Here is an 11,701-nt window from a genome sequence, read left to right as displayed (position 1 = left end):
GCTACATGCCGAAACAAAAGTTAAGCTTTCTAATTTCTATAATCTTGTATCCAGTGGGGACCAATCCTTGTTCAAATAATGGCCGTAGTAGTAGAAAGGCAATGGACTTTCATTATCAAAGTTTGTCGTTAATATATGATTATGAAATTAGACTATTATATTATACTCCACATCACAATAATTAACTGGAACTTCCAAAGTGCAGCTTTCCTTAATTACCCAAGTGGCTATTATTTTATTTTATTTCCTAAATTTTTTCGGTGGAGATCTATAGTTTGGTGTCTTTTTTCTTCTCCTATTAGGAAAAAAATATTTACTTTTGACTGTGAAAAAAAGGGCAAAAAAGAAAAAAGAAAAATAAATTCAACTTAGCTGTATAATTAAATTATTTGTACGACAAAGTTTGATTCTATAACTTTATTTTTTTCAACTTTCAATTTTGATATTATTAAGTTTATATCATGGAACTGTTTCAATACGGAAGAAAGAAATAAAAATCCAAGCTTTCCCACTACACGGAACCAAAAACAGGATCTTTGTCTTGGCAACAGAGCAAAACAGTCTAGAAGCTGCCAAAAAGTACATTCCCAAAAAACTGCCTGCAAAATCCACCATTCTCATCTTTGCAGGAGACTAACCAAAGCAAATGGATCCAAAACCCATCATCATCCTCATCCTACCAATCATCCTTTCCTTGATCGCCACGGCTATTGTCACTGCTTCGGCTGACTCCTCCTATGTTCGACCTCTGCCTCGCAGAACTCTTCAGTTCCCATGGAACCCAAAACCCTCTTCTAATCCCCAGCAGGTATTAACTTCATCAATTATTATTCTCCACTTTCTATTTTATTTTCTGGGTTATTAATGTTTTCTCAGGAAACAATCAGAATTTTGTACTATGATGTTAGGTTGCCGGGAGCTGATGATGGGTTTTTTGTATTCTCTGATTTGAATCTTGCTCAACTGAGCATTTAGGCACTGTTTAATTGCGTATTACTCGATGCTGCCCGTGTATCTCAATTGATCAATTTCATTGAATTGGAAGTATTACTAAACTAGATAATATGTTGGCACAGTAATTAATGCCATGTTGTTATGAAATCGGGTTGATTTGAGGCTTTGAGTGGATGCAATAATCTTCGAAATAGCATTTCTGAGGCATTTATTACATTGACATAGTTATTCTTTAATGGGTCTCATTTAATAAAGTTCTTGATGTTTGTTCATGGTAAGAGTGTTTTAGAACAATAATAAGCTTCAATGGACAAATTCCTATTGCAGGTGCACATTTCTTTGGCAGGAGACAAGCACATGAGAGTCACTTGGATCACAGATGACAAGTCTTCACCTTCGAAGGTTGAATATGGAACGTCACCTGGGAGATACAGCTCCGTAGCTCAAGGAGAAAGTACCTCTTATAGTTATTTGTTCTATAAATCAGGACAGATACACCACACTGTCATCGGGCCTCTGCAACCTGGCACTGTGTACTTCTACCGGTGTGGAGGACAAGATCCCGAGTTTCAGCTCAAAACCCCTCCTGCTCAACTTCCTGTTACTTTTGCTGTGGCAGGGGATCTGGGACAAACTGGCTGGACTAAATCAACGCTTGATCATATTGACCAGTGTAAATATGATTTGCATTTGCTACCAGGAGACCTTTCTTATGCCGATTATATTCAGCATAAATGGGACACATTTGGTGAGCTGGTGCAGCCACTTGCGAGTGCAAGGCCATGGATGGTAACACAAGGGAACCATGAGAAGGAGAACATACCATTATTAAAAGATGCGTTTCAATCCTATAATGCTAGATGGAAGATGCCATACAAGGAGAGTGGATCAGGTTCCAACCTCTATTATTCATTTGAAGTTGCGGGCGTACATGTTATCATGCTTGGTTCATACACCGATTATGACATATATTCTGATCAATACAGGTGGCTGAAGGTTAGTTAACTTTCTCTTCCACTTCTCAAAACGTGTATTACTTCTCTCTTGAACTAAAGTAGAAGAGGTTTAATTAAAGGAATCTTTCATGGGGCATGAACATCAGGGTTATTTTTTGAAGTAATTATGCTTTTATCTTTGCATGCAAGTGCAATTTAGATGTCTTTTATATTCCTTGTGTTTATCTGTTTGGTAAACTAATAACATTACAGCAGATTTGTTATTTACAATGGAAATTTTCTGTCATCCTTGTGGAGTAGGCTGATCTCTCAACGGTGGATCGCAAAAGGACTCCTTGGTTAATTGTGCTATTCCATGTCCCATGGTACAATAGCAACAAGGCTCATCAAGGTGAAGGGGATGATATGATGGCATCAATGGAGCCTTTGCTTCATGCTGCTAGTGTAGATATAGTGCTTGCAGGCCATGTTCATGCCTACGAACGCTCGGTATATACCTATCTTCATTTAACAATTCTTTTTCCAATTTAAATTTGTATTTCTCCTTTTTAACTGTGTTGGTCTTGTTTGATAGAATCGTGTCAACAATGGAAAAGCAGATCCTTGTGGTGCTGTTCACATAACCATCGGTGATGGAGGAAACAGAGAAGGATTAGCTCACAAGTATGTCCTGCACTGTCAAAGACTAAATTTTCAACAAAGTTACTGAAAATCATGTTTAACATCTTTTAATTTAGTTTAAAATATTATTTCCAGTGCAAAGATTGTTTAGTTGTGTTTGGACGTTGATAATATTGTTTATTGATTGAACTTTTTTCAGTTATATATAACTATTACTTGTTAAAAAGGGTTAAAATTTCAATTAATTCTTTGAATTGACAGGTATAAAATCCCATCACCTGAGTGGTCTGTATTCCGTGAAGCAAGTTTTGGCCATGGTGAGCTCAAGGTAGTAAATTCGACTCATGCCTTCTGGAGCTGGCATCGGAATGATGATGATGAGCCTGTAAAGTCTGATGATGTCTGGATAACGTCATTGGTCTCTTCAGGATGTGTTGCTGAGAAAAGCCATGAACTAAGGAAGATACTTATGGCACCATAGAATTATATGCAGAGTTGGTTGCTCTACTCTAATTTGCATGAATTTTTATCTTACCAAGGTGTTGATGTAAAGATTAGCTGAAATTATCTATCATAGTTGTGTGAGTCCAGGAGAGCCGCATTCATCAGTGAACAGCATGATCCTTTTAAGTGTGTGGAAGAACGATGCCTTAAGCCTCGACTTAATTGGCAAAATTACTCAGTATATTGTACCTGAGAGATTGAAGCATCTCGCTTATTAGAAAATAGATGGAAGTGTATCCGTTTATGTCAATTAGCAATTAGCTGTGTAGCAGTTTTCCTGCAATTTGCATTGTTTGTATGTGAACCTCAAAACGTTACCCTCAAATATCATTACGGCATTTTGCTATCTAAAAAACTTGTGTCTCTTGATCTGAAAGATTGGAAAATATCATTATGTTGGAAATATTTCTTTTCCATATATCTCGATAGATATGAATTGGGACTAACAGTGTCTTTGAGCGCAGAGTCCATGAAATCTGACTTGGGAGTTTAAATTGGCATGCAGTATACTTGTCTGCACGGTTTTAGAACCATTACTGACCATCTACAAACGTTTAGCTTCCCTCAATCCTCTGAAATCCCATCACTGGTCTGTTTACCCTTCCAGAGTATAATCTGCTCATCCTTGAACAGTATAGGTGTGCAGGGCACCAGATCCTGAACATAAAAAGAACACAGAAAACAGAAATGAGACTGAAGTAGGAACTCCAACACTAAACAGACAGTATAGCTTCTAGCTTAATTTCAAGCGTCCAGCGTACCCTTAATTTAACACCTATCCTTTTGCAGTCACTAGTACCAACATGTGTGCAATCTAGCCTCACTACTTCTACGGTCTTGAAGGCCTCTCTCACTCTCTCCACAACATTCACATATACACCGTTCCTGGCTGCCATGAACAACATTCACCAGTAAGATCCATGTCAATGAAAAGGAATGCTACCATGCTATATACCTATGATCTTTGTACTTTTATTATAACAAGAATGGAAAGCAGTAGTTCATCTAAAATTCAGAAGCTTCATAAATCAAATTTTCACTTACTAAGTTTCATTAAAGGGTCGGAGTTCAGTCCTCTGTTTCTCAAATCCTTTGTTTCGTCAAAAGTTAACCCATCAGCAACATTCTTCACAAGCTTCAAATAAATGGGTGCATAGGGCCTCCACAGCATTACAGGTATAACTGGTCGATTCTTAGGATCATAGTTTCGACCTCGGTATAAAAGGAGGACATTAATGTTCCGGCATATAATTTTCCCACCAGATTTTTCCTGTAGAGCATTAATATCTAAATCAGCTGAAACTGAAGAATAACAATAAAAGATAGATAGATTCTGCATCAAATTCAAACCTCAAGGTGAAAGCAAACATTGTCAATGTCAAGAGTTGGCACACCCAAACACTTGATCCTAACAGCTTCAGCCCGCTTCCAGTGGTTGTGAATATCATCTATCATGTTGTGAGTGACTCCACCCTTCCCTAACACAAATTATCAATCCCCTTTCACTCACTGACAACACAATTTAACCATCATCCAATTACATATGTTTTCAATTTACGAGTACAGGCTGGGTTGTATACACATACACATCCAAGATATGGTTCACCTCCAAAATTATCAAGTAGCTACAATGTCATTGGTACAAGAAGTAAACACAGAATGGCAACTGGAGTCGAAGTAGTCACATTATAGTATTAGTATCATCAAATATACTTACACAAATTCAGAGTTTATATACTTGATTACAAATCCTTTAGTTCTGGGTTTGGGCATAAGGTAGTGAAGCAACATGATAAGAATGGTCAAAATCCCAGATTTTCTTTCACCTACCAAACAAGCTAAGTGATCGATCACCAAGCAAAACTTTACAGAAAACAAAGAAAGCTTTGCAAATAATTACAGGAAAAAAAAAAAAAAAAAAACAAGAGAGAGCTTGTAGCAACTTACCCAGATTAATTTGCCGAGCGCAATCGCTGTGACGATACCGTTCCACCAACTGAGCAACTTCGTCCTCCGTAAGGGGGTCTCCAAGAACCCTGTTCCGCTCTTCTGCCACCCTATCGATGTCTACGTTCTGCTGGGCAAGTGCGACGGTCCCGGTCCATTTCCGGTCGAGTCTGCCTGGACCGAAAGGAGAGAACTTTGGCGACTCTCGGAACCCAATTGGTTCCACGGACGGGTTGGTTTCCGAATACGAGTACATGAAGTCAAAGGGCAGGTCCGATTTGAGAGGTCGAATGGGTTCCTTCTTTGGGGGGTTTAGATCATTCTTCTTCTTCTTCTTCTGGGTGTCTTTTTTTTTGGGTTTTGGGAGTGTGGAAGCCGGAGAAAACGGAGGGTCGTAGGCGTCTTTGAGAGACTGGGTTAGAAGACGAGAGATGCATAAAAATGGTTTCTTTGCGTATGTTTGTGGAAGTGAAGAACGCCATAGGAGGAGCTTAAGCATCGATGGCGGAACAGAGAGTGACTATGATTTGGTTGCTAATGGCACTCTGAGAGAGAGTGAGGGAGCTGTGAAGTGTGTGATATTGGCAAAAACAGATGTAATTCTGCGGTTAAACATTGCCAATGGTGCGGTTTCAAAAAAACGACATGCTATAGTACTTTCATATGAGCAAACGACATCAAAAAGATGCATTGAGGCAAACGACAACATGAACAGCTAACTGCTTTGGGAGCATCAATCGTACAAAAACAAGAGAAATGCATAAGAAGTTTCCTTGAAAATTAGTTTCTTATGCTTCCTTTTAAGCATGGACTTTATACTTGTCTTTATAAAAGAAGGGACAATATATATATATATATATATATATATATACACACATACAAATGAAGCCCAGTTCTCGGTTAGGCCATTTGCCATTTGTTACACCAACACAAATTTCATTAATTTTTTGCAGACAACTCAGGAGGTTCAACCTGTTAATTCCAAATTAAATTTCCAAGCTTTTGCTAATCTCGCATTAGCAAAGTTCAGTATAAAACGACGAGTTAATTACATCTTGTAATTGATGATACTGATTGCAGGGAAAACAATTAATTTAACAGAAGGTTAAGGAATAGCTGAATCTTCAAGTAAATCATATAGACTATGTGATATAAAAGTAGGGTGCATAAAATAAAGGTACCCTTTTGATGTATTTGATGAAATGTGGGCTACAGAAACAAGTTCTAGTAAACACGAACTAAACACCGATATAAAAAATAAAAAGAGTACAATTTATAATATAGCGACCAAAAATGGTCACCAACGACATATAATGATGTATAGTTTTGTCTGTTGCTTTCACTAGGTTTCAAGATACTGTCAAAACCGTACTAAATGAAACTGAGCGGAAGGTTCATACATCACCTGCATTGCTCAGCCTTTCTTCTTTACACCGCTTTTGGTCCACAACCATAGACTCTAAAACATCCAAAAGATTATCCAACCCCTCAACATTGTCCCCCACTGCCCTTAGTGCATATACAATGCTCTCAAGGGTGGACAAACATCCAGCCTTTGGCTGAATCCTGACTTCACCATACAAGCTAACCTTGTCCAATTCCAACTTCAAATGTGGCAAAAACTTCAACCAGGGATTTTCAGCATACATTTTCTTGGCCTTTGACCATGTTCCATCCAAAACAATCAAATTCTTCACCTCAAAATTGATGTCCTCTACACCATTTATACTAAATGCCTCTTTAGTTGGATATAAGAGCGCAGATCCAGGAGGCACATCAATTTCAAACTCCATTTCCTCTTCCAATTCCAAGCGCCCTTCCACTGGCTGCTTTTGCAACTTCCGTACACTAAATCCTTTTGAAAGAGCGGTACAAGCCGCTGGAGTGTCTAAAATCTTATTGAAATCTGGCTTCTCCCAATCGCTTTGCTGCATCCAACTATGGGAAAGAGAGATAACAACACCATGTTTGCCGACTGTAGCAGTGATAATTGGTCCATGTTTGCCAACACCATGTTCATCACTTTCTAATTCGTTTCGAGTATTTTCACAACCTATATCACTCTCCAAACTGCATTTCCCATTAGCATCAACAAAGCCAATGCTTTTCTCTCTGGGGCATTTTGCAAACGATTCACATTCTGAGTTATCCACATTTTCTTCTTCTGAACCCATTTCACTGCATTCCTCAAAGCTTGACTTTCGGGTATCCATATTTTTCACATGCTGATCACAATCTACTCCATTGGAACCCATATCACAATTCTGGTCCAGTGACCGAATAACGAACCGGGCTTCCATGTGCACATCAGAAACAGCGGATACAATCAGATTCTTGAGGCCTAGTCTCGCAATCTTAGCAGAATTAAGAGGGTGTTTTTTCTCTAGACTGTGCTGGAGAATAGTCACCCTAACAGAGTTATCGAGCCGGGGTTTCTTGATTCTTTTGCAGAGGCAGAGCCAAGCGGGTTTTGAACATGAAGCACAAGTGGGCCTCTTGGAACCGGCCTGAGTCGCCACCATCTTTCGAGTTCGGGGAGGAAAGAAGAAGGGTTTTTGAAATAGCGCACAGAGCTGGTTATAGATGACCACCGCCATGGATCAAAATATCAATCTGCTTTTTAAAACCGTCAGAAGGAAGCAGTGCGTAGACGACGGGTCGGTTTATAGCTACCACCAAGAACCGGTCCTTTTGTACCACAAGCGACAGGTCGTTAAAGCCAATGACTCGCAGTGTGATATCAAGCCAAAGTCAAGGGTTATTTTAGGGAAACCAAAAGGAAATAAGGATGGTTGGTTTTTTTATCGCTTTTTTGACCAACGGAATTCCACGCGCCAATAATCGTTCAGAAAGCAAAAGAAATTTTGAGAAATAGTCGTTGTTTTCGCTATCTGTGATCCACGAGAAAAACCCAGGTGCTAGTTTTTTGTTTTCCGAGAGATTTTGATTTTTTTGGAGAAACCCAGCTGAAGAAAATGCACGATTTCTGCTTTACGATCCCGTACGGGTTGATTCTTGGGGTTGGAGGTCTTATCGGGTACTTGAGGAAGGGGAGCACATCTTCTTTGGCTGGTGGTTTGGGAACTGGTTTCCTGCTCATTCTTGCTGGCTATATCAGTCTCAAAGCCTTTGGGAGGAAGAAGAACTCGTATCTTGCTTTGATCCTTGAGACGGGTATGTATTTATTTATTTATTTTATTTCAAAATATTATTACGATTTTCTTTGAGGTTTCTTAGGTTGTCTTTCTGATTCGTTGGTCTAGTATTTACATTGGGGATTGAAAAATGACTTGTAGATTTTTATGATTTGGACTATAACTTCAATAGGTATCAATATCAGGTGTAACATGTGACCAAAAGTTTTAGTAGTTTTATTGACAATTAAAGGAAATTAAAAAATCCATGCTCTGGGTCCTTATTTCGCTGAAATAACGCTTCCTTGTCTTCTGTTCTTTTGTTTAGGATTCAAAATTTTTAAAATTTTTAGTTTGGATTGCACTCTTTTGGCAGGCAGGATCTTGAATTTTTTTGGTACCTCATAAGTATAGCTGAAGCTATGTACTTCTGCATGACTAGAAGCCTTAAATTTGAGAAAAAAATAATAATAAAATATGGTTCCTCCACAATTTTGTTATATTGTCTTTATGGACTGTCTGTTATGGTTGTTCTATAATAAGAAATGGGCATCACTAGATGTATCCATATGTCAGGGATATGCTCGATGAAGTGGTGGGTAATGTACAATTGGAGGTGAATGTGAAATTCAAATAATGAAATTTTAACAGCGGAGCAACTTTTGTGTCTATCTTTTCGTATGCTTATATGAGAATCGAACAGGTACATTTGGATAGTTATCCCAATGTATAGTAGGCTTCTTGCTATTGGGATATATCTATTGATGGCTTTAAGAAGTGTCTATGACTTCAAAGAGTTGTGGAGAGGTCTAAGTTATTGGAAATAGATTTGTAGCTTGATTGGGTGATTCAGAAGAAGTATTTTAATGTGTATCATGGTTTTTGTTTTTCTATTAAATGTCAAGAATGAGTCTTTTCTAAAATAATAATGTCAAGATAGTTATTTAAGAAATTGGTATTGTTGGTAAGGTGAGCATGTGGATATGTACACACATGCACATGGTCCCATTGCAGCGAAAGAGAAAGAAAACCAAGTTTGTTCTTTTTTCTTTTTCCCCATGTTTATATTGAGTTCACTGTAATGATCTCTTTCAAGTTCAACTTAAAAAGAAATTTGTTTTGAAACTGATTCATCTGCCTTAAAAACAGTTTGTGCAGCCACAGTCACATATATAATGGGACAGCGTTATCTGCTAACTTCTAAGATTATGCCAGCTGGTATTGTTGCTGGTTTGAGGTAAGTTGGGTGTAAATTCTGCCTCTTTAAGAAGTCATGCTCTTCTTTGTTGAATTTTCGTTTCTTTTTTGTTTATCATCTTGAATTAAGTACTGTATCTAAATTATGAATGTCATTTTGTATTTATTTAAACATTAGAAGTTATGAATCTGGTTCGCATTATAATCCTTACCATGTCTGCTGGTATGAGTGAGTATGAGATGTGGCATGTGGAATTTTACAGGTATGTTCTCCTTGGGTTTAGAGGTTTAGAATACCTGCAGATAAATTACAATTTCCCCAAAGCTTAAACTGTTAGAAAGTGAACGAAACCATGTATATTAAGCCAACATAACAATTACCTGACAGTAGATTTGTAGATGTTTTGAAGTCTTGAAAATGCAGAAAGTAGTTTCTAACCATTATATGCTGGATTGACTGTGGTAAAGTCCAAGAAATTTTCTCTGAAGAAGCTACTGTTAATTTGATGCTACAGCCAAATTGATGTTGGACGGATAGAGTAGAAAAGAAGCAGAAAATTAAGGATAGCTAATATCACACTAGAACAATTTTAGTAATTACTCCTAAAATCCCTAGGCATCATATCTAGTTTTGGTTTACATCACACAAGACCAGTGAAAATAATTTTCAGAAATTATTTGTATTATTATAAGCTGTTTTATAAGATTATAAAGATCCCTATTTATAATAAAACCACCTGACAACAATAGGAAACTAAAATAAAAATAAACCCTAATTAAATAAAGAAAATAAACAATAAAACCACCTAAAAATATAAGGAAACTAAAAAAAAAAAAAAAACTCTAATTAAAAGAGGAAACTAAATTAAACTAAAGCTAGTTAGATCCTTGAAGATCCCAAATAAGCCCATCTTCACCCAAATCAAAGTTTGGGCTTTAGAATATGGTTTTCCTCTCCTTTGATAAGTTTTTAAAGGTTGTTTGCATCTTGCATCACAAATGTATACTCTTGTATTGAATTTTACTAAAATCTAGAATTGTGCTCCCCCCTTTTATAGCATATCTCACTATTGTCTTGAATGATAGTTCTATAGGTGATATCTTCTATCAAAAACATTTTTAGAAGTTTGATTGAACAAGTTGCAGAACTCTTATGCATTCACATACCATGCTGAAATGTTGGCTATTTACACCTATACTTTTTCCCAATTTGCGCTATTTCTTCTGCCCTTTTATTTTATTTTTTATTTTTTATTTTCACCCTCTATTTCTTCGTCTGCCTTCTTGCTCTACCCATTTCCATCCCCTGAAAATAACAGTCTCGCCGATCTTATTTAATTTGCAGTAGCCAGTGGATTTTAATTATATGTTATTTTATCCTTTAGTGTTGATGTCCCATGTCGGTTTTGGATTTAATGTTGCATTTTGTTCTTATCTACAACCATGGAGTGATAGTTTGGTTCCAGGTGTATAATGGAAAACCCATTCTAATTATTATATTAAAATCATATTACATAAATTTGGATTTCCAGACTCATTTCTTTTTCTTTGGTTAAAAAATTGCATTCTTACTTGCAATTGTTTTGTGTTGCAGTGCTCTTATGACTGGGTTTTATTTGTTCAAGATTGCAACGGGGGGCAACCATATCCCAACCAAAGCCAAATCATGATGTCTGAAGTGAAAGCTTCTTTTTCAATTTTTTTTTTTCCTAAATATTTTAAATGGATGTATTTAGATCACACGCAGCCAGAAACATGTATTGGATGTCTTAAATTTGTCGATGTAACTTGTACTGCTAGGCATTGTGCTAGCCAATTGTGTATGGCTTTTCTTTTTGATAATATTGGAGAAAACTTGGTTGTAGACTTTGAATCAAATAGAATTCTGGTTGGACATAAATGATTGCTCAGATTTTTGTTACTGATGATGGGGAATGCTTTTTCCTGATGTCCTGAAACTGGAATGAAACTTGTTTACTTTGTCGTAAAAGGTCCACAAAAAATTAATGTGGAAAATTTTATTCTGATTAAACATCAAAATGAATCTTTGTATATGGAGAAATGAGTCTCTACCTGGTGAGTCTAAATGGTAGTTTTGGTTCTTATCCATGCATTCCATGAATCAAAATTCTGGGATATGCCTGATTCTGTTCATCTTTATCATTTTTAAATAATTTATCATTTAGAACTGACAAACATGGTGGATTTTTCTGCCTTTCAAGATAGTTAAGATCGTTTTCATCAACTAATATTGAAAACCTTTTTTAACATTACTTTATGTACAATTGTTTTTAACATTACTTTATGTACAATTATTTTTAAGTAATCTACTAATCTCTCTCCTTTTGATTTTTTTTTTTTTTCCCCTCTAATTTGGCTTGATTTTGC

At 36.8% G+C, this 11,701-nt stretch overlaps 4 protein-coding genes across 4 annotated transcripts; 2 read left to right on the top strand and 2 right to left on the bottom strand.

Annotated features, from left to right (window-relative positions):
• The first annotated feature begins 475 nt into the window (after window positions 1–475).
• On the top strand, window positions 476–3,285 carry LOC107431979 (purple acid phosphatase 18). Its single transcript, XM_016043039.4, has 5 exons — window positions 476–808; window positions 1,282–1,950; window positions 2,211–2,399; window positions 2,485–2,573; window positions 2,793–3,285. Exons 1-5 carry the CDS (start codon window positions 647–649, stop codon window positions 3,010–3,012), a joined length of 1,329 nt encoding a protein of 442 aa, XP_015898525.3. The 5' UTR covers window positions 476–646; the 3' UTR covers window positions 3,013–3,285.
• Window positions 3,286–3,400: 115 nt separating this feature from the next.
• LOC107431987 (CRS2-associated factor 2, mitochondrial) lies at window positions 3,401–5,818 on the bottom strand. The gene is made up of 5 exons (XM_016043046.4): window positions 4,983–5,818; window positions 4,386–4,513; window positions 4,080–4,305; window positions 3,797–3,924; window positions 3,401–3,692 (listed from the first exon to the last, which is right to left on the bottom strand). The coding sequence occupies exons 1-5, from the start codon at window positions 5,479–5,481 to the stop codon at window positions 3,600–3,602; spliced, it is 1,074 nt and encodes a 357-aa protein (XP_015898532.3). The 5' UTR covers window positions 5,482–5,818; the 3' UTR covers window positions 3,401–3,599.
• Window positions 5,819–6,132: 314 nt separating this feature from the next.
• Window positions 6,133–7,723, bottom strand: LOC107432025 (uncharacterized). Its single transcript, XM_016043081.4, has one exon. The coding sequence runs from the start codon at window positions 7,577–7,579 to the stop codon at window positions 6,377–6,379; it is 1,203 nt and encodes a 400-aa protein (XP_015898567.1). The 5' UTR covers window positions 7,580–7,723; the 3' UTR covers window positions 6,133–6,376.
• Window positions 7,724–7,819: 96 nt separating this feature from the next.
• Window positions 7,820–11,213, top strand: LOC107432036 (protein FATTY ACID EXPORT 5). The gene is made up of 3 exons (XM_016043091.4): window positions 7,820–8,156; window positions 9,266–9,353; window positions 10,908–11,213. The coding sequence occupies exons 1-3, from the start codon at window positions 7,958–7,960 to the stop codon at window positions 10,981–10,983; spliced, it is 363 nt and encodes a 120-aa protein (XP_015898577.1). The 5' UTR covers window positions 7,820–7,957; the 3' UTR covers window positions 10,984–11,213.
• Window positions 11,214–11,701: the final 488 nt, after the last annotated feature.

Source organism: Ziziphus jujuba, chromosome 1 (genome assembly GCF_031755915.1).
Source record: "Ziziphus jujuba cultivar Dongzao chromosome 1, ASM3175591v1".
NCBI lineage: Eukaryota > Viridiplantae > Streptophyta > Magnoliopsida > Rosales > Rhamnaceae > Ziziphus > Ziziphus jujuba.
Note: the sequence above shows the minus strand (reverse complement) of the source record. Positions and strands in the feature narration are given on the sequence as shown.

Excerpts from the sequence above, each read along its gene's own strand:
- LOC107431979 (XM_016043039.4), top strand. The coding sequence starts at position 647 with ATGGATCCAAAACCCATCATCATCCTCATCCTACCAATCATCCTTTCC. Across the intron at positions 809-1,281 it reads CCTCTTCTAATCCCCAGCAG|GTGCACATTTCTTTGGCAGG; the intron begins GTATTAACTTCA and ends TTCCTATTGCAG. Across the intron at positions 2,400-2,484 it reads TTCATGCCTACGAACGCTCG|AATCGTGTCAACAATGGAAA; the intron begins GTATATACCTAT and ends CTTGTTTGATAG.
- LOC107431987 (XM_016043046.4), bottom strand. The coding sequence starts at position 5,481 with ATGCTTAAGCTCCTCCTATGGCGTTCTTCACTTCCACAAACATACGCA. Across the intron at positions 4,514-4,982 it reads CGCTCGGCAAATTAATCTGG|GGAAGGGTGGAGTCACTCAC; the intron begins GTAAGTTGCTAC and ends AATTTGTGTTAG. Across the intron at positions 3,693-3,796 it reads GGATAGGTGTTAAATTAAGG|GATCTGGTGCCCTGCACACC; the intron begins GTACGCTGGACG and ends TTTTATGTTCAG.
- LOC107432025 (XM_016043081.4), bottom strand. The coding sequence starts at position 7,579 with ATGGCGGTGGTCATCTATAACCAGCTCTGTGCGCTATTTCAAAAACCC.
- LOC107432036 (XM_016043091.4), top strand. The coding sequence starts at position 7,958 with ATGCACGATTTCTGCTTTACGATCCCGTACGGGTTGATTCTTGGGGTT. Across the intron at positions 8,157-9,265 it reads TGCTTTGATCCTTGAGACGG|TTTGTGCAGCCACAGTCACA; the intron begins GTATGTATTTAT and ends CCTTAAAAACAG. Across the intron at positions 9,354-10,907 it reads GGTATTGTTGCTGGTTTGAG|TGCTCTTATGACTGGGTTTT; the intron begins GTAAGTTGGGTG and ends TTTGTGTTGCAG.